General features: G+C 44.4%; 1 protein-coding gene and 1 non-coding gene across 5 annotated transcripts; both read left to right on the forward strand.

The window, feature by feature from the left end:
* The first annotated feature begins 291 nt into the window (after positions 1-291).
* LOC113568634 (cytoskeleton-associated protein 5-like) lies at positions 292-16,591 on the forward strand. Of its 4 annotated transcripts, none has more exons than XM_035530991.2 (43): positions 292-404; positions 1,156-1,249; positions 1,338-1,531; positions 1,719-1,925; positions 2,053-2,224; positions 2,613-2,757; positions 2,934-3,034; positions 3,203-3,316; positions 3,396-3,500; positions 3,574-3,663; positions 3,780-3,944; positions 4,127-4,255; positions 4,350-4,508; positions 4,638-4,736; positions 5,570-5,680; positions 5,831-5,923; positions 6,207-6,392; positions 6,543-6,637; positions 6,753-6,810; positions 6,965-7,090; positions 7,343-7,470; positions 7,913-8,087; positions 8,177-8,290; positions 8,390-8,518; positions 8,779-8,973; positions 9,079-9,208; positions 9,689-9,771; positions 10,462-10,572; positions 10,671-10,820; positions 11,048-11,251; positions 11,561-11,696; positions 12,029-12,222; positions 12,333-12,481; positions 13,116-13,283; positions 13,418-13,523; positions 13,629-13,811; positions 14,161-14,348; positions 14,572-14,647; positions 14,732-14,920; positions 15,005-15,106; positions 15,409-15,451; positions 15,585-15,709; positions 16,182-16,591. In XM_035530991.2, exons 2-43 carry the CDS (start codon positions 1,193-1,195, stop codon positions 16,404-16,406), a joined length of 5,709 nt encoding a protein of 1,902 aa, XP_035386884.1. In that variant the 5' UTR covers positions 292-404; positions 1,156-1,192; the 3' UTR covers positions 16,407-16,591. The 4 variants fall into 4 exon arrangements, with proteins under 4 accessions (XP_035386884.1, XP_081566218.1, XP_081566219.1 ...); XM_081710092.1 differs by having other exon boundaries at positions 15,005-15,103; XM_081710093.1 differs by lacking the exon at positions 292-404 and having other exon boundaries at positions 1,181-1,238.
* Positions 12,945-13,044, forward strand: LOC113568420 (small nucleolar RNA SNORD67). The gene has a single exon (XR_003409588.1). It is a non-coding gene; the product is annotated as a small nucleolar RNA SNORD67 (small nucleolar RNA).
* Positions 16,592-24,989: the final 8,398 nt, after the last annotated feature.

Raw genomic sequence — 24,989 nt, forward strand, 5'->3', positions numbered from 1 at the left:
AGTCGTGTGTTTGGATTAAATAAAGAATAAAGAATTTGGGGGAAAAAATCTGTTCCAAAATCTGTTCCTACTGATCACTGGTCTAAAATCCTAAACTTCCACTTTATTTCGTGTAATGCCTCTACATTGTGGTTATTGTACAATTACTATTATGAAAATGATTCGTTTTTAAAAGTGGGTGGGGAAGTTTTGCTTCCTCAAAAGCGTCTCTTTTGAACTGACCTATCAGTTTACTGTTGACGCTCACATCTACCCAATCAGGAGCGCATTTACTGTGTGGACACAATTTAAACGTGGTGTTAAGCAGCTGATAGGCATTTACGCTTTTCTGTAACTATTGAGTTCAAATTTAACTGTTCTGTCCCTCGCAGTATATGCGTTAGACTGCCTGTTTTCTGTTTCAGGTAAATGATCACGTCATGTTTAGGAAAACTGCTTTAAGATTGTATAAATAAACAGTAACAATAGCTAAAACCATAATGTTAGCGGGCTAGCCTAGCTATCTTAGGATAGCTAAAGCTAACATAGCTGACTGGTTAAATAGCTACTTGCTAGCTAGCATTATGTTACGTTGCTCTAGCTAACCTGAGTCGATTGGCAAACTTAACGAGCTAACGTAGCTAGGTTAACTAGCTAGTTGTTCAACTGTTGTGCGCTTGCAGATTTGGCTGCCTGGCTAACGTGCTAGCAAGTTAACAAAATATGAACTAATTTGAGGTCAAGTTAGCTCACGTTTGTTTCTAGCATGCCACGACTAACTTGTCTTGGCCAGTTAACTTGGTTCATGTTCCCGTAGCTCGTTTTACGGACCAAATTGCCACCTACCTTTAACGTTAGCTGACAGTTGGACATGGTTCCAGGCAGTAGTGATTTGCAGAAACGCTAACTAGCTAAAAAATAACCTGGCTCGTTTAGCTAAACTCGCCCATTTGATATATTGTAACGTTTGTGTAAGTGTGTTTAATAAGTTTAGTGCGCTAGCTGTCTAGTTCGTAACCTGCACAGACATGCATGACGATGAATTTATTTTTGCTTATAGGCACCGGACTCCATTACTTAAAATTAACAACTGTGCTGAATAATCGCCAAAAAGCTGTGTTGTAGCTATCTGAATTGCTGATAACGGAATAATCTCGTGTGTTCTGCCACCTTTAGCGAAGCCTTTGAAGTGACATTACAAACGCCCATCATTATGGGGGATGATAGTGAATGGATGACACTACCCACAGACCAGAAATGTGAGCATAAGGTCAGTACACTTGCTATGCGTGTTGTCTTGTTTTGGTGTGCAGTTATTTATGGTATGTTGGTGGGTGAGCAATTGTATTCTTTTACAGGTTTGGAAAGCACGATTAAGCGGCTATACAGAGGCCTTGCAACAGTTTCAGAGAGTCACTGATGAAAAAAGCCCTGAGTGGGGGAAGTACCAAGGCCTGATCAAGACATTTGTGGCTGACTCCAATGCAGTAGCACAGCTCAAAGGACTGGAGGCAGCTCTAGCATACGTTGAAAAGGCGCATGTGGCATCTCGGTAACATGAATGTGTCTGCTTTGACCACTAATCTTGGGCTATCTTGATTTAAAGGCTGCCTAACTGATCCATCTCGCAATGCTTGAATTGATGCGCTGTTTTTCCTCCCTGGGAATCATGAGAGGATGAATGGCCATGGCCAATATTTGACTGTGCTCTGGTCTTTGTATGGTGTTTCAATTGTCAGGACCGTGGGAGAGGTGGTGTCTGGAGTGGTGTGTAAAGTCTTTAACCAGCCGAAGGCCAGAGCTAAAGAGCTGGGCTCTGACATCTGCCTCATGTACATAGAGATAGAGAAGGGCGAGATGGTGCAGGAAGAGCTCCTTAAAGGTCTGGACAACAAGAACCCCAAAATCGCCCTTGCCTGTGTTGAAGTCTTGCGGAGGGCAGTGAGGTGAGCATGATTCCCAGACCTTTTACACCGTGACCAGACTTGAACTTGTACATGTGGCTTAGCTTGCATAAACCTACAAAATAATCCTCCTCTTGCTTTTGTGTGCTCCGTCCCTTTGTGTTGTCAGTGAATTTGGACCGAAGGTCATCACGCTGAAACCTGTTGTGAAGGTGTTGCCGAAGCTTTTTGAGTTGCGAGAGAAGGCCGTGCGAGATGAGGCCAAACTGCTCGCTGTAGAAGTCTACAGATGGATCAGAGATGCCTTGCGTCCTCCCCTTCAGAACATCAATGCCGTTCTGGTAGACGAGTGTTCCTCATTCGTGTTTTCTATTCTATACATTTTCCATAGCCATGTTTGCTCTAGCAAGACTGCAAAAGGTTAAGCCCCTTTTAATAACTAAATTAAAATGAATGCTTTCAGCTACTTTTGCTCAGTCCTGTTACAGCTGCCTTTGGATTTTGGCATGCGGGTGGGGAAACGGAGGGGCTCCATGTGACTTGAACCCTCATACATAAGCCAGAGAAAATGAATATGGGATAGCAGGTCTCACTAATGCTGCTTCTCCAATCTGTCATAATGCCAGTCCTGTTTGATAGTCCTAGTATACACCAGTATTGGTTGTTGACATTTGTCTTAAGCATTGATCCTGCATGACTGACTTCTCATGCGGGGTTTGTCCGCACCAGCTGAAGGACCTGGAGGAGGAGTGGGCAAAGCTTCCATCGTCGGCGCCCAGGCAGAGCCGCTTCCTGCGCTCTCAGCAGGACCTTCGGGCCAAGTACGAGGAGCAGCAGCAGCAGCAGCCTGACGGAGACACTGCAGATGGAGATGGTGCTCTGCTTTTGTCTATAAATCTGTTCGCTGGTGCAATTTCTCTCATCTACTCATGTCTTCAGGTCTCTGTTTAAGAGAATAAGCTTATTGTCCTCCTGTTTGAGGGACCAGCCTTTGCTGTTGGTGCAGTATGCTACCGTTTAGTGTTATTTATATGTTGAATGTTTTTTCAGCTGCTGACTTGGAGGACGCAGCACCTACCGTGGATGCTTACGAGCTTCTAGAAGCTGTGGAGATCCTCTCAAAGATGCCTAAAGACTTCTATGAGAAGATTGTAAGGAAAATATCATCATGCTGTATTGGCCTCCTCTCAAGTTGATCTCTTACCAAAACAGGCTTTACTGATTTTAAGAGCATTTAAAAAAAAAAAAAAAAAGCATAGCTAATCATTCTAATCTCTTGTACCTGGCTGAGTTTCTATAAACTGCATGCATGTGTATAGGAGGCAAAGAAGTGGCAGGAAAGGAAAGAGGCCTTGGAGGCTCTGGAGACTTTGACGACAAACCCCAAATTGCAGGCTGGAGAGTATGGGGATGTAGTCAAAGCGCTTAACAAGGTACAGACCTCTGGCTCTTCAGCGTGTAGATTACATCTCTACTTTACTTTTTCGTAATCAACCTTTTGTGTGTTTGCAGGTTATCGGGAAAGACACGAATGTCATGCTGGTGACTATTGCTGCCAAATGCGTGGCTGGACTTGCCGCTGGCCTGAGGAAGAAGTTTGGCGTGTATGCTGGTCATGTAGGTCCTGTGACATTATCAAAATGAAGTTCATGCCATTTTGTGTGCATTTCATTAAATGGTTTGTTTGCAGTTGGTGCCAACTATGTTGGAGAAATTCAAGGAGAGGAAAGCTCAGGTGGTGCAAGCACTCCAGGAGGCCGTAGATGCTGTGTTCCTCTCCGTAAGGGTCTGAGATATGGTGCAGATGTGTTTAGCAGAAACCTTTACAGTCAAATCACAATGTTAAGGTGACGTGTAGCGTTTAAATCCTGCATCTTGAAACTGTTAATTCCTCAGACTACGTTACAAAACATAAGTGAGGATGTCTTGGCCGTCATGGACAACAAGAACCCATCAGTCAAGCAGCAGGCCTCCCTGTTCTTGTCCAGAAGTTTCTGCCACTGCACCACCACAACTCTGCCTAAAAGCCTCCTTAAGCCATTGTGTGTGGCATTGCTAAAGGTACACCTTCAGTTACATCTGGTGGGAGTGATTCAGGTTTCCTGGTATGCATTTATTTGGGAGTGAAGGACTGAATCGTGGGACTGAATAACTTTTGGGTGTGGGCAATAAAAGAATGATCTTGAACTGATGATGCAACCAATTATTAATGAACGTGTCCTTTTGTCCTCTCACGTGCACAGCAAGTGAGCGACTCGGCTCCTGAAGTCCGAGATGCAGCCTTTGAGGCCTTGGGCACAGCTATGAAGGTGGTGGGCGAGAGAGCTGTTAATCCTTTCTTGGCTGATGTTGATAAACTGAAAATTGACAAAGTAAGGTCACATCCTTAGTTCTGCCACTTGGAGCTGCTCATATTATTCTGGTTAGACTAGGTAGTTCTTTCTCTTGAGGTTTGCTTGTGATTAGATTAAGGAGTGCTCAGAGAAGGTTGAGCTGGCCGGAGGGAGGAAGACTTCAGGGCAGATGAAGAAGAAACCGGTCTCTAATGCTGAACCAACAGCCGAGGCCTCTGCCAGGCCTTCAGCACCCTCCAGGAAGACCCCCACAGCTTCTGCTGCTGCTAAGGTGAATTGTCCATCTTGGTAACTTGCTATTTTTACTTTTTACCTGTAAATTTGCTTTTGGGTAGGTGTTGTATTTGGGGGAACCTGAACCAGCTCGACAGTGACTGTCTGTCTGCTTATGTGACCTTAGCAATCAGCCCCCAAAAAGGGGAAAGCCCCTGCATCCAAAGGAGCTGCTGCCACCACAAAGAATGCGAAGAACAAGGAGACTGTAGAGCCTGAGCTCTCGGTGAGTCATCGCTGCTGTGGTCTAATTTGAGATGGCTTCAACAAACGGCAAGTTAACTTTGTCAATCCCATGCAAAAATTAGAATGCTTCTTCCTGTACAGATTGGCCCATCACCTGAAAGAGTTGCTTGTGCTTTAGAACTCCATTGCCATCCCTCTTTCTTCCCTTCATCTAACCATTTTCCCCCATATACATTCATGGGGCAATTGGTCAAACTGCTGCCATTTTGACACATTTCAAGCTCAAACCATTGTCCTGCTGTGGAGGTTCTGATAAATGATTGAAATTGCTCGTCCCCTTTTCAGACTTAACCTTTCTTGTCCTGTTCGGTCAATTTTCAGTGCCTTTTAACTGTCTTGCATGCTACAGACATAAATCTGAATATGCACAGTAAGGGTGCTAATATAACCACATTCGTTTCCCTTATTTTTTTATTTTTTTTCCATCCCTCCAACCTCCCCTTGCGATCTTGGTGCTGCTTTAACGTTTGAACCACAGTCTGCTACACTGATTGAACTTGTCCCGATCACCCATCTACGCTTCCGGCTGATGGCACTAGTCTATACACGTATCCATTGATTCATCAGTCCATCGTCCTATAGGAATCCACTCTCTTAATTTTGAACCCACAGCCATCAAACTTGGTAAACAGATTGGGCAGATGAGCGTAGTCGTGATTTAAATGCAGTCTGGTCCTTGGGCTCAGCTGTTCACTGTTTCTATGCTTTCATCCCTCCATCCTTTTTTCTTTTAGTTGTTGGACACTATCCCCAGTTTGCTTGAGTGTCTGTCTGCTTATTGTGGTAGTTTTTTAACTGGTTGCTTCCCATCAGCTTGAAGTGTGTGAGGAGCAGGCAGCCATGGTCCTGCCAGCCTCTTGCATGCAGACACTGGACAGCGCTAACTGGAAAGAAAGGTTGGCTGCGATGGAGGACTTCCATAAGGTAACTCACTCGGAAAAGGGGATTTCTGATTACCTGCATTTGGCTCCAGTTTGTAGTGCTGGGTATGTGGTGGGGAGGGAAGGGTTCAACCTTGAGATGTTATCAAGCTTAAGGGTTTGTATAGGTTAATGCTGGCTTCTGTTTGTGCAGGCCGTCGAGCAGATGGACAGCAGAGAGATGCCCTGCCAGGCTCTCGTCCGTCTGCTGGCTAAGAAACCTGGCTGGAAGGAGACCAACTTCCAGGTATGCCACCATCCTCCTTTTGTTGATGCATTTGGAACGACTCGCTCATCCCTCAGATTCCGTTTTTAGTCCAAAGAGAAGCTGTGCTTTAATGTAGCAAACAGAGTTATAAAGTGATGCAATAAGTGGATTCTACTTTTGCCAGGAACTGTTGGGTGGGACAGCTGAGATCTGAAACGTGGCCTGCTCCCGTTCAAGCCTTGTGGGTTGTTGTTGTTTTTTTTTTTTTTTGAGGGTTTGTTTTTTGTTTTTTCCCCCTGTGCTCTTTTTAATTTAACAAAAGGTGATGCAGTTGAAGCTGCAGGTGGTGGCTACGGTGGCCCAGAGGGGCTCGTTCTCCAGAACGTCTGCCCTTGCTGTGCTGGAGGCAGTGGTGGACAGGACTGGTGACATTAAGTGTAGCGGGAGGGCTAAGGAAGCCCTGAGTGCTGTGGCTGAAGCTTGCAAACTGCCATGGACTGCAGAACAGGTCAACGTCCATGTTTAATCCTTAAGTTTTTCTAATTAAGCCAATTTTGAGGAGTTTGAGTTGTTTTTTTTTTTTTTGTTTATTTGTTTTTTGACAATGAATGGTATCTTAATGTTTTCTTAACTATATTATGGATTTTCTTGTTTACAGGTTGTTTTTATAGCCTTTGGCCAGAAGAACCCAAAAAACCAGGCTGAAGCTCTTTGCTGGCTCTCCAGTGCCATAAAGGAGTTTGGCTTTGCGGGGTAAAACGTAGTCCAGTAAATTTGAATGAGGAATATAATAGACCTGCTTTTTTCTGACCTAAACCTACATTTGAACTGGAAGAGAATGTGGAAAATATGGCATTCTGTCTTGCAGAATAAATGTGAAGGCTTTTATTAATAACGTGAAGACGGCCCTGGCTGCCACCAATCCTGTGAGTGCTCACATTTGCCCCTGTGGTGCGCTCTTTCTCTTCGTAAACCGAGGGGTCGTTCTTGAGATCAGATTGCTTGATTTGAAATGCAAGGTGGATCACTTTTTTGTTTTGGCCGAGGCGGGAGCTGAAGTTGTTTCTCTGTCCCATGTAGGCTGTGAGATCGGCTGCTGTCTCCCTCCTCGGCGTGATGTACATGTACATGGGGGCCCCTCTCCGCATATTCTTTGAGGATGAGAGGACGTCCCTGCTTTCCCAAATAGACGCTGAGTTTGAGAAGGTCTGCTATAGTTGTTTTTGATGAATTGCTGGCTTTTGGCTCCACATGTGCTTATCTGGGTGAAAAAGGGGCAGTAACACCAGTCACTGCTATGACTGGAGAGGGTTTAAAAACTGAATGCTGTGTTGTCTTCTGCTTGGGATTGGCATGAGCCTGCGTCACTGCAGAAGTGGTGTGTGGGTTGGTTTGTTTATTTATTTTTTTAAACTTTTTTGCTTCTTGAAATGGAGTTTTCACTTTGCTGTTTGCCAGGTGAAGGGCCAGACTCCTCCTGCTCCTATCAGAGGATCCTCTAAAGCAAGCACTGGGGAGGAGGCTGATGAACAGGAGGAAGAGTTGGGAACAGATGTGGTGGACCTCCTGCCTCGAACTGACATCAGGTACGAAGCCTCACTCCTCGATGTTCAGTTCATTTGTGCTTGATTTTCAATCTTCTCCTATTTCAGGTTCAGGAAGTTTTATGGCCTCATCTGTCTCATCTGTTTTTTTTTTTTGTTGTTTTTTTTTTTTTTTTTTATTAAAAATGTTCAGGAAATGTCAGCTATGCTGTGTATATGTAATTACATAAATTGTCATCTCCTCCTAGATACACAGTTGATGCCGGACCTTTGTCAAACTGTACTTTACACCTCTCTCTCTCTCAACTCAAAAGCATGCAGTGCTTGTCCATAAAGATCACCTTGTCATTCTTCGTGCAGGGAAAACCCAGCTGTTAACATGGCTTTGTCCCCCTCTCTTGGGTTTAGTTGTGAGTTCAAATTTTAATTGGGAAGTGTGCCAGAATGCCACATTGTCTCACATTGATTGATTGATTGTTCACAGTGACAAGATCACCTCTGAGATGGTGTCCAAAATTGGCGATAAGAATTGGAAGCTCAGGAAGGAAGGCCTTGACGAGGTGGCTGCGGTCCTTTCCGATGCAAAATTCATCACAGCCAGCATTGGAGAGCTACCCCTGGCCCTCAAGGCTCGACTCACTGACTCCAATAAAATACTGGTAAAACCAGAGTTTGGCTGACCTCAGTCTTTCCCTCCTTTCTCTTGGCACAAAAAGTAAGCGTTTGGGGGCGGGTGCTTGTCTTTCAGGTCCAGCGGACGTTGTCTATCCTGCAGCAGATGGCCGTAGCGATGGGCCCAGCTCTGAGGCAGCACATCAGAGGCCTGGGCTTCCCCATCCTCAACGTACTGGGAGACAGCAAGGTGCAGCCTGCCGCATTGTTGGAGTGCTTAATGAGTGCCTTATCTCCATGTTTCAACCTCGTACCTGATTTATTTTATCCGTATGTGTTTCTCCACCAGAATACTGTACGAGCAGCAGGTCTGGCTACGCTGAATGTGTGGGTGGAGCAAACTGGAATGAAGGAGTGGCTGGAAGGGGAGGAGCTATCTGAGGAACTAAAGAAGGAGAACCCATTTCTGAGACATGAGGTGTGTGGGTGGTGGTTTTAAAATCTAAGAAACCCTACAGCAGTAATGTTGAAGAGGAAAAATGGAATCGCATTTCTGACCAGAGCTCCCATACAGATGTCATGTGTGGTGACAGGAGCATATCCAGAGCTGAGATCTGATATGACAATTCTGATTACTGAGGTCTCATTGAAAAGGCATGTATGACCCCAGCCAGTGTCATAATGCTTTTCCTTGGGTTGCCTCTACCACCCTCCCTGCTCTGCCCTTTCTCTGTGCAGCTGCTGGCCTGGCTGGCAGGCAAACTGCCCAGCCTGCGCTCTGTTCCCTCTGATCTCAGCCTGTGTGTTCCTCACCTGTATTGCTGCCTGGAGGACCGCAATGTTGACGTGCGGAAAAAGGCCCAGGACGCCCTGCCCGCATTCATGATGCATCTGGGCTTTGACAAGATGAACAAAGCTGCTGCTAAGCTCAAGGTGTGACTCTGGGCTACCCTTCATGCCTTTTTGTTACAAGCACAGACTGTCTGCACGTTCCTGTTTATGCATAGTGGACAAAAAGAATGTCTGTCCTTTCTGCAGCCAGCATCTAAAGACCAAGTGGTTGGTTTGCTCGAAAAAGCTCGAGCTTCCGTGCCTGCCAAGCCTTCAGCTCCGACTAAAACGACACCGGCTGCCAGCGGCAGCGTGAAAGCCACCCAGTCTCCCCCAGGTTTGAATCGTCTAGCTTTCTTCCCTACCACCTCCCTGCATGGTATCTTTACTGCTTTGATGTAATAACATTGTGTCTGCCAAATTCCTGAATAATACTTCTAGGGCTTCTGCATATAACATTTGAGTAGGTTTACATGCGATCATTCTTGGTTTTCATCACTTATCTGACTATTCAGGTGCTCATGTAAACTGCCTACTCAGATTTCTTGGATCCAGTTAAGGCCATAATCATGTCTCAGTGCTCTAGAGGTGGATTTCAGCTCAGTAATCGGGTTTCAGTGCATGTATCCACATCCTCAGGGTTTCCTAGACAAAGCTGTAACAAAGTGCATGCCTTGTGTTGAACAGCCAAAAAATGAAATTAAAGAAATGCCAAACTGGTGGGCCTGCTGCATTTATCGTAGAAGCTCCGGTACAGTAACATTTGATGTCATACATTTTTATGGCTGCATCTCTCTTTTTTTTTTTTTTTGTTTAGCTTCAGCCAAAGCTGCCCCAGCAACAGAACAGTTGCCAGCAGAAGCCAAGAAAGTCAAGTCAGCAGCTGTACCCAAAGCCAAGGTGAGCTCTCCCCTCAAATAACACAGGCAAGATAATTAACAATTAAACGGTTTGAGTCATTTCCTAATGTAAAACATGGCTTTTGATTTTCGAATAGTTTAAAAAAAATTGACTTGTGTGGTACTGGTAGTGTGAGTCCAGGGTGCTGCACTAGGATGCGAAGGGTGTAATATATTTGCAGAGCTGTTTTAGGTCACCTAGTTGCCATGCTGACCAGCCAGCAGCGCACTGACCTGAACAGCTTGGTTAAATTGTTTGGCCTTTCATTGAGGCTTCCTAGTGACTGTCATGGTGGCTTGGAGTCTGACTGAGTTTCCTTACGTAGCAGTCTTCTCAAGACTCCAATGCAAACTAGAGTCTGAATAGCAGACTGGAGAAGGAAAATGCTAGATTCTGCTGTAAATCAAAAAGCCGCACCAAGGCAAAGCCCGCCAAGCAGGTACCGCAGGCGTATGTGGAGCGTGGGGAAATGCAGCCTGTAGTGTTGGATGGGTCTCTGTACCACTGGATTGAGCAGACTACACTTCTGGGGAAGGGGGTTTGCGTCACCTTGGTTAGATCCTACCTGTCCGTTTCCTCTCTATCCCTAGGCTGCAACTGTTTGTAGCAGTGGATTTCCCCATTACCACAATTTGCCTCTTTTTAGACCTCCTTTTGGGCTTTACATTGGTTGACTACTCTCTCCCACAGGCTGTTGGGAAGAAACCGTCGGGGAAGGCTGAGGAGGATCGATCTGGCCCCATCTTTATTCTCGTGCCCAATGGCAAAGAACAGCGCATCAAAGAGGAGAAGAGTCTAAAGGCACGACCCTCTCATGCTCCCACAGTCCACCTGCAGCCATGACTGCTTGTACTGCAAGTCCACTGCAGAGTGAGAGTGATGACCCTGTGTGTTGGCAGGTGTTGAAGTGGAACTTCATAACGCCACGGGAGGAGTATGTTGACCAGCTGAAGACTCAGATGATGCCTTGTGTGGCTAAATGGTTGATGGAGGATCTTTTCCATTCTGACTTCCAGAGGCACGTTAAAGCTATCGGTACCCTGATCGAGGTAAGATGGGCTCTGACAGCTGCCTGTCTTTTAGCCCCCCCCCCCCCCCCCCCCCCCCCCCCAAGTAGGAGAGTTGACATGTCCACGGGCAAACGGTTGCGATATCAAGGATCCTAAACAGGATTTTCTAAAAATGGCTTCTATACACTTCAGTTGGTCAGCTGTAGTTTCAGAATGAAACCCAACCCATACTGGATTTATCCAACTGTGTATCCATGTCTGTCTAGCACCTGGAGGCGGAGACTGGGGCTACAGTCAGCTGTCTGGACCTAATCCTGAAGTGGTTCACATTGCGTTTCTTTGACACCAACACCAGTGTGCTGATGAAGGCACTGGAGTACCTCAGAGTTCTCTTCCAAATGCTCATTAACAAGGACTACCACCTCACCGAGCATGAAGCCACGTCTTTTATCCCCTACCTTATCCTGAAGGTTCGTCCCCACCAAGGTGCTATTTACACTTGCATGCATGTGATGCATGACCAGAGCCTGAGATGATTGCACTATAGGCCTTGGCTCAGCTCCCCATTCAGTAAGCTAAATGTAGTGTGCTTGGTTTTGCCCTCTTTTAGCTTTCTGAGCGATGGAAACATTTTTACAGTATGTATGGTCTCAGCCTCTGTTCCAGGATGGCAATTGCCAACTGACTGAACTGAAATGGTCCTATTTGTGACTTCGGCGCACTAATTTTTACACAGTGGCCGGACTATGCTTCATTCCATGTTTTGCGCTTTTGTGTAGATGGGTGAACCAAAGGATGTTGTTCGGAAAGATGTGCGCGGCATCTGCCGCCTGCTCGGGCAGGTCTACCCTGCAAGCAAAATCTTTCTCTTCTTGATGGATGGCACCAAGTCTAAGAACTCCAAACAGAGAGCAGGTGAGCACCCTTGGGCTCTCTCCCCACATTCCCTGCTGATGGATGGTTGAGCAAGCCTACTGGCATTTTGCATGTTTAGCCAGTAAACCGACTGTGTGCACCACCACACAATTCTTGCAAAAGCCTGTAAATCTTGTAATATAAGGACTTTCAAAGTACTCTGGGGAGGGGGCCTAGACTGGAATTTCGGGTTGTTTTTGAAAAGTGTGCATATGTGTGTTGAAGTGGGGGGGGGGGGGGGAGCCAAGCTTCTAAATCCACTTGGGGGACACATCTCTGCTCTCATTCAGTCTCCTTATTTTTTTCCCCTTCGCTTTAACCCATTGCTGCAGAGTGTCTGGAAGAGCTGGGCTGTCTCGTGGGCATGTGTGGAATGTTGGTCTTCCAGCAAACTGCATCAAATGCCTTGCGAGAGATCGCAGGTCACATTGCTGACCGGGATACAGCCGTACGCAACGCAGCTCTCAACGCTTTAGTGACCGCCTACAATATCTGTGGAGAGCAGGTCTACAAGCTCATTGGCCAGGTGTGTTGCTTTCTCACCACTTTCCTCCCTGTCCCTTCCCATGTATTACCTGGCATGGCTACCATGGAAGTCACGGTGGGTGAGTCTGTGGCGTTCTCTTCTCCCTGAAGCTGTCGGAGAAGAGCATGAGTATGCTGGAGGAGAGGCTTAAGCGATCTGTGAAGAAACCCTCTGCCCCAGCTGCCAGCAGGCCTCCAGAGGAGAAGCCATCAGGGTCAGCCAACGCCTGTCTGCTGCGCAAACCTAGCTTGCGTCTCAGGTAGCCCCACCTTACCAGAGTTCTACCTCGCAGTGAGGTGTTGTGGTTTTTTCTTTCAGTTAACTGTCTTGCATTTTACAAAATTAAGCTTCTGTGAGAACCCCCAAGAAATTGTCTTTATATCCTGATGCAGCTCTCTCTCAAAAAAAGGGGGGTGGTCTGGGTGTTAATCTACAGCAAAAATGTTAACATGGCCAGGTTATTAACCATTTTGGTAACTGTCCTACAAGGCGGGGGGTGGCTTGCCTGCCAGTTATTTTGGCTATGCACATAGCAGATGGATAGGCTATAAGATTGTATTTGTATTGAGACTTGAGGGAAAGTTTGGAATGGTGGGAATGGAATTAAGGGAAGGTGTGAATGCAGTATCTTTTAATGCCAAAATACATTGATGCCTCAGCAAGTCATTTGTGTTACATTGTGTATAAAACAAATCACTCGCTGCATGGTGATATTTGATGGCTGGGATGATGAGGAGATCCTGTTTGGTGGAGGAGATCCTGCAGTGGCGGGAGCCTCCACTCAGAGTCCTGACGACATGCACAGGGGCCATCTGACCAGCCAGACCCAAAGAGAAATGTGCCTTTTGGGTTTGGATTCCAACCTGACCAACTGGCTTTGGGCTGTTTCCCAGTGAAATCCGGAGTCAGAATGCTGCTGTGCAGAAGCAAAACTCTGAGGTTCCGTGCATGTTCCAACTGGACCAGAACTTCATCATGGAACTGCCCGAGTTGTTCATTCCCAACCTGGCAGTAGTGGATTCGGAAGAGCCATGGCTTGATATGCCGGAGTTTAAATTCAGGTGACTACTGAACCTTTTATTTCAATGCAGGGCTATATGTCCATATTTGCACAATAGAGCCTATAGCATATGGCTCTGGAGGCAGTTCTGTGTTCCTTCTCTGCCTTATGGCTGCTTTTTTTTTTTTTTGGTAGATTGCCCTCAGTCTCCAGCCTTGTGGAACCTGTCTGCAGCATCAATCTCATCATCTCGCAGGTTGCCAGCTCTGATGCCAAAACTAGCATTCAGGCCCTGACAAAGGTAGGGTGCATGTGAGTGCACCATATTCTATGTACTTCATGAACAAATCCTAATGGCTGCTGTCCTTTTCTCATCTCATGCGGCCCTCTTGCCCTCTGCACTCAGATAGCAGAGATCTTGCGGCATAACAGCGAGTGGCAGGTGATGTCGGGTCATGTGGACGAGCTGGTCGTGTCCCTGCTCATGCAGCTCCGGCTCCTGGCCAGCAGGCGCATGGCGGCAGAGAGGCTGGAGGCACAGCGGGACGTCGACGAGCTCTACAGCTCAGTCATCGGCTCCCTGAACCAGGTGTGGCGGCATCGACTCTTCACTCTTCTCCAGAACTTGCAGTTATTGGTGGTCTAAGTAGGACAATATCTTTTGGGTCTGTTTGGTGGAGGAACCTCCACTCCGAGTTCTGACGATATGCACAGAGGTCCTCTGACTTCCTCTGCCCACAAAGGAATGTAGACGAGCAATGCTTTTCAAGAGATATTGGGGAACCTTTATGGGAGACATGAGCAGTCTGGCATGTTGGTGGGGCATTGGAATATATTGAGCAAGTTTACAAACCCCTCTTTAGGAGGCCTGCCAGGGTTCACGTGTGTGTGTGTGTGTGTGTGTGTGTGTGTGTGTGTGTGTGTGTGTGTGTGTGTAGCTGGTCTTGGCAGGCAAGCTGGCTCAGGAGGCCTCTCCTGGTGTGCTGAAGGACCTAGTGCAGGCACTGCTCTCTCTGATCCTGGACCCCCAGCAGCAGCAGTGCGGGGGAGAGTCCCAGCTCATCCGCGCCGTTCACATCTTGCTTTCAACCCTGCTAAAGACTGCAGACTCCACCAGCACACTCAGGTGGTGCACATGACCCTCAACAATACAGTAACCAGCACTGGGTTTCCTGTTTGGAAATCCAAACAGTTTCTCTGGGCTTTAGTGATGATCTTTTGAAATGGCATATGGCACAACATTGTCCATTACCATGGAAATTAACATGCTGCAAATAAGGGATGGTAGTTATAGTGACTGCTCAACCTGGTTTTGCTCCTTATTCAACTTGGGTTTGTTTTTTCTTCAGTGCCTTACTGATGCTGTTGCAGGAGTCCTGCAACTCAAGTACTTGCTCTTCAGAATTCAAAGAGCTAGTTATGAAGGTAATGAGAGGGGTTGTGTGAGAGAAGGTAGGTAGGTAGGTAGGTGTGCGTGTTGTTGTATCTGAACACTTTCACCTCCTGCAGTGTCACTGGCGAATGATCAAGCTGCTTCCGGAGAAGGTAGAGGCACTTTACCTTGACAGAGTTCTCCTGGACATTCACAACTTCCTGAAGGTCTTTCCTAGAGAGGTGATCAGGCAAAAACCCATTGACCTGATTCACCGCACAGTGAAAACCCTGCTCCACACCCTCTACAGGCTAGTTGGACCCAAGGTGAGTCAATTACTGTGACTCACATCTTTTAGTGGTGTGGTGGAGGGATAATGGTAATTCTAGTCTCTTTTGAAATGCTGTTAGATTATGGATCACTTGAGCCTGATTGAAAACCGGGATGAGTCTGCGGTAGAAGCCCATCTGAAGCGTGCCATGAAGCACTACGTCCCATCACTCAGCCAGGTGGTACGTTCTTGCTATTAGAAAGTCGTGCAACAAATATTTACACTTGGTCTTTGTTTTCTGTTGGGCAAACGTATCTGTTCAATCCCTCTGTGTATGTGTATTATGGCTTAATGGTTTTAGTTATTCTACGAAGTATTTCTATTGTAAAGACATGAAGGGCATAGTAGAATGGTGAGTTGAGGGGGGGGGGGGGCTGTGGACCAGGGGTTTTCTGCCTTTTTTTTTTTTTTTTTTTTTTTTTTTTTTTTTTTTTTTTTTTTGTCTAATATTTATTTTCCCAATCCACTATCCTCCTGCCACAGAATACAGAGAATGTTTGCAAAGCAAAGACCCTTCCATCTGCAAGTAAGTTCCCTTTCCTCTTTCAGTTCGTTGTCTAGTACCTACAAGCCAAAAGCTATCAGGAATGGCTAAACTCTGGTTTCCGCAGGTAAATGTTCTTGGTTGCTCGTCTTTACTGTCCATTTGAAACCTGCAGGTCCAGTCAAGAGTTCCACCAAGTCTGCCGCAGTCCCGTTCAGCACTGAGAACTTTAACCCCGCACACTTCCAGGAGAGGCTAAGGGTTCTGAAGGAGCTCCATGTTGTAGACATCAACACCAAGGTACCGCACCTCCTACATGCAAAAGCCTTTGTCAATAGTTGTATGTCGAGGAGCGCTCCAGTTGGATTTAGTGTTTGCAATGGGCAGCAATACTATAAGTAACACTGTGACCAGTATGGTTTGGGATCTTTTTAACATGTAAAGGCTGATCAGCGAAATACAGCTCCACAGCGATGCCGTTCTTCATTTAAGCCATTTCCCCCGATATTCAACAAGCCTATCGGATCAGCCCAGATGTGTTCAGGATCTGTTTTGCTTTAGTTTTGTATTGGAGCTCTGAGGCCAACATTTGCTACCAAGTATTGGAAGCTTATGGCTCCTAATCAGCATGGTGCGAACAAATTTGAGTTATTCAAGTTTAACCAGTACAATGGTAGTTTAATTTACTAAAATGGTGCTGGTAACATGTAGTCTTAGCTAATCAAGAGCTAGCAACAACTTTGAAGGTTTCCTTTCTCTGTCTCATATGCAGCCAGTAAATGAGGTCAGGTGTGGCCTCCCAGTTGTGAGCTCTAAGCCTGCACTGCCCTCCTCCATGGACATGCTCCAGTCTCAGCTCTCCCAGCTCCTTGAGGCTCGAGAAGAGCAGGACAGTCAGAATGTTCGGCCCCGGAGCCCAGTCACCCCTGTTGGCCCTCCCCCAGACCTCAGCGACTTCATAGCCAGACTGGAGAGGATTAAGGCCAACCTGCACTAATTCCTGCAGCTTTCCACACCTTTTATGCCTTCTGTCTGCTTCCTTTTGTCTCTTTCCAGCACCAAGACTGGCTGCTACTTCTACATTTGTGTGTGGGTGTGTTTTACTGAATCCTGATTTTTTGTTTGTTTGTTTGTTTGTTTGTTTTTTAAATGTCATGTGAATAAAATCTGCTTTTAGATGGGCTTTTATCTGCTTCATTATTGATCCATTGGGGGTCTTGCTCAGTAAACAGTGGAAACCTGTGTATTTTTGTGCTGTGCTGTTTCTGCTCAGTGTCAGTATGACAACTTGATGTCAGAAAATAGTTTATTTTCAGGCATTGAAACAGTAAGCCAGTATGAAGATGAACCACACTTATTCCAGTCACTTCATCCTTTGGGTTGGATGAATGTTAGGTGGATATACAGCTGGCTGCCTGCTCTGACTAGACCCTGAGAAACCCAGAATGCTCACAACCAGAGTCTATTAACACCGGTGTATCATCCATCACGACTGAACTTGCAGTACCAATCAGAAAGCCTACCAGATTACTGTGTGGATGGTGACTGCTATGAAAGATGAATATAGTACAGCTGTACAATGTCACACCTTGTATACTACACAAAGGATTTTGTTTCCTGGGTGAGCACTGTCCTAAAACCACTACAGGCTGCGATTGTAGCATTCATCTGCTCTTTCACATGACACTAGGAGGCTCTGCAACATTTTCCCCTTGAAAATATCACAGGTCCTTCAAAGCAGCAATTAATGCTCAGCTTTTTTGGCAGTACCCCCAATTCTTCCTTTTCACACATCACTTGGATACTACATGCTAGCCACACACAAAAACAAAACAGGATTCTGTAGAGATCTGAACAATTGGAAAAGTTTTGAAGAACTGAGAATTAGGAAGGCTTTTGAGTCTTCTGAGGAGAACAGCTTCTGCCATTTGTTCTGCTTCATCTTAGTTTTATTTATTTTCATCAATTGCTCTTCTCAGTGCTTTTCCTCTGCAATCCTCCCTCCTCACTTACACAGTCTGTACATAACCTCTGTAGTCAAAAGCAATCCGATTGAACAAACCAAACATTTGGTTATGATAACTGTTAAAGAGCAAACGGGCCACAGAGTGACTGGACATTTTAATTAATGTTCCAGCCCACCCTGCCTCTTAAATGTGTTTTGTCGTAGGTCTACTCATCCCTCAGGATTTCTTTGCCATTGTATGAGCAGAATAATATTATCTGGCAATAAAACACACTGCCAACTATGTGTGGTGATAAATTTTGTTTGATTAATAATTAACGTTAATAAATTGTTGGCTTGATTTCTGAGACAGTTTGCTTCGATTTCATACTATCTATTCCGCAGAACACTTAACTTGCAGGTAGGCATGTAATATTCCTCGCTTGCATATCTTGTCCAGCAGAGGGCACCTCTGCACCATAGATGAGCGGTATTTTTGCAGGCTTTATTTGAGACAAGAATATTTCCATGAAATGTTTTAGATTAATGAACACTCGCTTTTCTTTTTACATCCTGACACTAAGTTAGCTGTTAATACGTGCTGCACATAAAGCAGTGACTCGGAGAAATTCCTCCCTCGCACTTCTCTCTCTCCTCTCATATCTCTCCCTGCCCTTTCTGTTTGCTCGAAAGTCATCGAAAATGTATGACCTACAACGACTCAATACGTCTACCAGACGTGAAGTAAACAAAATCACTTAAATAAATAAACGAATGTGTCTTGTAGGCTTTGAAAGGCTCATCTGGGGGCCATTTGTCACGTTTGTGTGTGCTTTTTATGAATTGTCTACGCACAAAAAGCCTAGCAAACATCGACGCTTCAGGGTGAAGAAATTATATAGCAGCTAATCTAATTTAACAGAAAAACAGACGACTAATTTTACCGGGCTGCAGTCCACTGCAGTATGATGTATGAAAAGCATGGAAATCTCTATTGGAAACATTGGCCGTGTTCGAAATGTCATACTACTATACTTCAATCTGCATACTACTCTCCATAGTAGAATGCAGTAGGCCTAGATAATCCATTAGGGTATTTAGTAGTGCTGTACTACAGTCATGTCACCATAAAAACCTTTTATCTTATTAACTGCCAGTTATCCTTAACTATTTTTGTTTGTTTCACACTTTGATTATTGTCACGGTAGCAATAATTCCAGTAAGATTTGTTCAAGTACCATGCAGCATTTACCTTTAAAATGTGTTTATATTGTTCTTCTCACATCTATATTTGGAGTCACTGGCATTGTTCTCTGGCTGCTAGTTATCAGCCATTCTGTTGTTGTTATAAGGAATATTGGAAATGAACACACTGCATTATGGGATGCAGTATGCCCTGCCTGCACATTAGACATTTTATCCAGAGTAGTATGATATCAGGGTGACTTTGGCATGCTGGAGAAATTCGCTTTGGTCATGTACTGTATACTAAATGCTATTATTGGCCACAATCAGTACAGAAGTAGTATGCAGTATGTCATTTCAAATACAGTCTTAGAATTATGTGTCTTACTGCTGAGGAAAATGCATTGGTTCCCGAGGCCTGCTATCTTGCAATCTAATCTGCTGTGTACCATGCCAAATATTACTCCATTTTCCATTACATAGCTGTAGTCATAGCTAACAATAAATGTTAAGCATTGTGGGAAATGTTTCTCCAACAACATGAAGTCCGTTGGATTTCATGTATATACATTTTGGCAATGGAGAAAATCAGATTATATTTTAGTTTTTTTTTAAAGTGATATCTGAGAAGTCATTGATATATTATAATGTGACTGCTATCTAGTGATAGCTAATAAATATTATGTCTTGCTAATAGCAGCTGGTGTGTGCAGGTCTTAAGCAACTATTTTTTCACACTAAGCAAAGAGGAACATAATAATTAATTACAGTAATCTTGATCACCTTTAACACTGGACATTAAAGATTGCTGACAAAGCTAATGTTAGTAGAAATAACCATATAAATAATAGTGATATAAAATAATAGTAATATAAATGTAACATAAAATGATAAAAATAATCAAGTAATTTCTTACCTAGCTAATTATGTCATGTATTTCAAGCAAAAACACACACCTACATGAAACTACACAACCTTAGTCACCTAGTTGCCTCTACTCTCTGCTCTGTTAAAAGCTGTTGTGGAGATCAGCTTGTTTGCAAATAAATGCAGCATATCATCAAATGTCTCTGGTGTCCATGCATATTTCAGTCAGTCAGAGAAAATGCCATCTCTAGGCCCCTGCTAGTCATATCATTCTGTAATCTACACATCTAACTACTCGCCTAATAACAACATTAATGGGAGAACAACGATGGTTCTTCACAGACACCAAGATGTTTATGGTAGTCTTTACTGTTAGCTAAACACATTGTATCTACCCCTAACTTACCAAGTATGTGACACAATGTCACTCAGAAAATGTCTCTTTTGAAGTTCAGCAAAGCTGTACAGATCTGGGCACGCCTGTTTTACCGAGACAGGGGTACATGACACATCAAGTTGACTTGGGTGCCACAGCTATGCAGCATCAAATAGGATTCAGTCCCGTCATTGCAAGATGTCATACCACGGTGCTGTTCACATGTGAGGATCCCTTTCAAACATTTTTCCAAGGTTCATCAAAAGGGCATGGTAGTCCTAGAACATGTTTAGAGAGGCTTTTCCTATAATGACTATGAAAACTCATAAAAAGACACACAGAGTGAAACAATGTGTTGTGCCTAAACTGCCCAATGTAAGTGTGCTCCACTTATAATCAAATGAAAATCAGTGGCTTTAGTATCAAATGTGATTTCAGCTAAGTTGCACATCCTAAAGACAGATCACCACGCTAAGTTTAAAAGTCATATTTCGTTTGATCTCATTTGTCTACTGAAAGCCTGCTTAGCCTTTTTTTAAATCATTTTATATCCTGCATGTCATGAGATATGCATATTGAAGAACAGAACATTAAAACATCAGACCAATGGCATTTGTGTTTTCTTGGTTGTGATAGGCTCTCAGTTACAATACCTCTCCAATCCTGCTTTATGTGCTCATACAACCATGTCAGAGAACCATTTGAATTGATTTGCTAAGCATGGGTATTAAAGGAAATTTTATTTACTTATTTTTTTTTTTTGGGGGGGGGGGGGGGGCAGCTTGATGCCACAAATATTTCTTGACTTGGTCCTTTGAACTGGGTTGATTCTTCAAAACTAATTGTATTATTAAACTTTGCAATGCAGAACTATAGACCGAGAGACACTGGGTGGCCTTGGTGCACAAATGATTTAATCTAACGATTTAAAGTGTAAAATATAGACAGATATATAAACAGACTATATTTTTGTTCCATAGTCATCTAAGTTTAAGATCCTGCTTCTAGTGCCAAACCTTAGCAGCACAGACCGTTCACAGTTGCCAGTCATGTTTCAGATGAATGACTGTCTCTGATGAAATCATTTAATCATTCCTACCTGAACACTGGGACATTTGTCTGTGTTTAAATATTCCAAATCCTGGTGTAATGGGGAAGGATTTGAATTTGCACAACAGGCTCTGTTGTGTAAAAGGGGACTATGCCATACACCATGGGTAGCATGTCAGATGAGTGAATAATGAGTACTTACAATCTTATATTTGTATTGAACTAAGAAGTGGGCTAATTGTTTTAAACTATGATATGATCTACATTGCAAATAATTTAACAGAGATAAATCTCATACTTTAGATTTCGGTTTTGAAAATACATGCACTGAGATACTAGGGTCCTGCAGCTAAGAAATAATTAGTGTGTATTATTGATATGTAATTTTTCCCAAGAAATAACAGAATTGTGAAAGTGTCCTCTATGGACATGCATATAAAGTTTTTCGGGACCCAAAAGCTTTCCGTGACATCTGTCATAGCCCTCGTGGCATACAGTTCTGGGGACTCCGTGGGGGTCAGGTAGAAGTCACATAGAAATGTTTGGAAGTTGGAAGGGCATCACACATTAGAAAAGAAAAAGAAAGAAAGGCATCACAAATTGAAGCTGAACTGATCATGAGCTCTGCACCAGCATCAAGACCCCTAGATGCAAAAGCCAAAATAAGACTTTATCCTAATACTTTATTCTTTCTCTGTCCTGTTTTCCTGCATCTCTGTCTAATTTCTCCATCCAGTGCAGACACCGTGCTCTGTGAATAATGGCGGCTGTAGTCATCTGTGTCTCTTGGTTCCTTCTTCCAAAGGCTCCAGCTGTGCTTGCCCAACCAGAATCAACCTCTAGGTAGACGGCAATACCTGCACTCCAGGTGAGACTCGTGTCGTGTTCCTCCTCTCCGAATCTCCTTAATGCCTGAGTTCAGATTCCATTTGACCTCCATAAGTCCCCAGATGGACTTCTGCTGTACTATCAGTAATGAGCGATGGCCCGTCACCAAGGCAGTGATCTGGGCTGCTTCTGTGCATTACCCTGGTTAGTCATCTTCACATTCCTGTGCCTCTTTCCCTAAGGCTGGTGCTTTGTCTTTGAAATCCGAGGCTCAGGTGAAATATCCCTGCAGGCTGAAGGGTCATCTTTAAAGATGGTTGTGAACATTTAGGGAGGATCTGTGTTGGAGGGAAACAGGGAGTGACCCTGTCTGTCACAGGGGTAGCTGTCAGTGTCCTACATCTCTTTGAACTGTTAGCCTAGTGTAAGCATATGGGGTGTGTGTGCATGCATTCTTGTGCACCCATTTGCATGTGCACTTGTGCATGCGTGTGCATGTGTTTTATCTTGACGTGTAATTCACTTCTTACCGAAATTAATAACAGAATGGTCTCTCTGGATATTCCATATTTTGCTGATGTAGTGTTGGCTGTTAATACATCTATAAAGAACACCATTGCCATCAGAGTGGATCCTAGAGAGGTTACGTGCCCTTTCCTTTTGGTAGGGGCTCCCAATCAGCCTTGATCCCTTTCCAGTGTCTCCTGCTGGGCAAAGGAGGACCACTGTGTTGTTCACTGCACCCATCTGAACAAGCATAAGCCTAGTTTAAGTGGGAGCAATCACGCAGCAGGGCAGTTGAGGGGTAGAGGCGGAGTTGCATGCACAATCCCTGAGCAGTGGATTGAATTGGTGAAGTGCTGAAATACAGTGAGGTCCTGTTCTCCTTCTTCAGGTAAAGTGTACTTCTCAGGTAGCACTCTGAAAAAGATCAGCAGGGCCAATATCAATGGCTCAGGGCACGAGGACGTCATCTCCATGGGTAGGGAGAGCAACACCTCACTGAACTCTAGACCACATTAATTCAGAGTTACCTCACCCCCAAAAAATCTGGACATGCTCTAGGTATATTTTGTAGTGAACATCAGCACCAAGGGGAGTCTCTGTTCCACACTCATCGTTTAGTGCTGATGACCACTGATGGCCTTGCCGTGGACTCAGTGGGCAAGAAAATCTACTGGATGGACACGGGAATGGCATCGAGATGGCCAACCTGAACGGCTTCTGGTGTGGGGCAACCTGGACAGCCCACATGCCATTGCCCTCTCCCACAAAATGGGGTAAGTGGAGAGGAAGACCATGCCGCCTTCTTCCTCGCTCACCATCGCTCCGCATTGGCTTTGTGATGCTTCCCAGAAGTTGGTACAGATTCCCAGTTTGTCAAGACATCGAATAAACATAGACGTGATGTCTAAGGTCAAGTAAACAACCATTCTGTCCAATGAAGGTTCATGCAGTTTTCAAGCAAGGCTGTTTAAGCTTTTCAAACAGAGGTGCCAAGTTCTGCTCCTAACTGGCTGAAGTCAGTTCACAGTTCAGTGGTTTGTCTGCTTTAACACCCCTCCTTGATGTGGTAATTAACTGGTGAAGTGCCTTTGGGCAGGGAAATCCCAGAACTGTTCTGGACTCCAGGAATTGGGCGTCCCCGGTTTATAAGTGTGTGTTGAGTTCGACTCAAGCTACTACGTGTCCTCCGGAGATGACCCACTCTCCTCTGCTGCAGGTACATGTACTGGACTGAGTGGGATGAACAGGCAAAGCTGGAGAGGACAGGTATAGATGGATTGGGGCATGTGGTCCTCATCAGGACCCAATGGCCTGGCTATAGACAAGGCCAGCTCACAGCAGCTCTGGGTGGACACACACTGAGGTCAGTGTCCTAAGAATGTCCAGATTTAGTAGGTTGTAGTCAGTTTAAATTCTACCATTTGTAAATGCTGTGAGATTGAGAAAAAGACTTTTTTTGAGCAATTGCCAATTCATGAGTTATTCTTGCGTCTACTTTTAAAAATGAGCAATGATTTTCAACGGGGTCCATACATCTACTGGACAGACTGGCTGAGCCGAAGCATCCAGAGAGCGGACAAGATCACCGGCGCCAACATCATCACCATCCACTCCAACCTCCCAGGCTTCATTGACATCCAGGCTGTGGACCGTGAGAGGCCTCTGCGTAGGCTGCTCTCCAATCCCCGTGCTTCCTGCTGAAACCAAATGGCAACGTTAGTAACATTACAGGGCTCAACACCAATGAGACTTCAGTAACTTTCAAAAGCTCATGTTTGGTTGTAGATTATATCCATATTTTGTTAGATTCTAGAGGTTGAGGACCTTTGAATAAATGTAGTGGTAACTGAAAATGGAATTTCCAAGCAGCATTGATTATCAACTCTTAACACACTATTTAGATTGATAGTACAGAGGAGGAGCAAGAACACACAGTGATGCCCTTTCTTAAGATATTTTAATATAATATTATGATACAACATCCCTGGTAATGTCATAGAGTTTAAATGTCAAAGAGTTTAAAATAAAGAAGCTAGTTTGTAATTTAGATGTGATTTCTAAGACCAATGGGCTACTAAAATCACACACTTCTTACATGTCCACATGAGCCCAGTGGATTAAGACCTTTCAGGTTAAACAACCCTGCAGATTAGTTTAACATACAAGTGATTTTGTTAATGAGCGTACTCAATCACTGTTACTTGTTTTCGTATTATAGACATATTATAGTCACACCAATAGTGCATTTAAAACCAACAAACCCTACATATAATTTAATGTGATAAGACTGGTAGCAGGATCTTATATGGAATGACTAATCACTGGACTGGACTGAACGATGAGGTGAAACTTTGTGTATTGAATGGTGAGCACATATATACAAACACTGAATAACTTCAACATGACATAGAGGTAGGACCCCATCCGCCCCAGGTAGGTAGCTCCCAATTCTGTTACGACCCTGTCTAAGCAGTGAGGTCGCAACAGCAATGTTTATGGAATGACTAATAATTTCAGGAGTGACTAAATGCCAACATAAACAAAACCCACACTACCAAAAGAAACACCACAACTAAATACACTTCATAAGACAAAAATAAAATAAAAGTCCTACACTAACTCCCTGACAATAAACAGACAGTAACCCCAAACCCAAACAAACAGGCACAACTCCCAACAACTATACATATAAACATACACAAGAACATTTCATCTATCACAGGGAATGCTCACATACAGATCTACACAAACACAAGCTAACTAGGGATATCACAAGACAAAGTGAGCACACCCAAGATTACAAACTCACAAATCATACACCA

The sequence above is a fragment of the Electrophorus electricus genome, chromosome 3 (genome assembly GCF_041902795.1).
Source record: "Electrophorus electricus isolate QZ-2024a chromosome 3, ASM4190279v1, whole genome shotgun sequence".
NCBI classification, from domain to species: Eukaryota; Metazoa; Chordata; class Actinopteri; order Gymnotiformes; family Gymnotidae; genus Electrophorus; species Electrophorus electricus.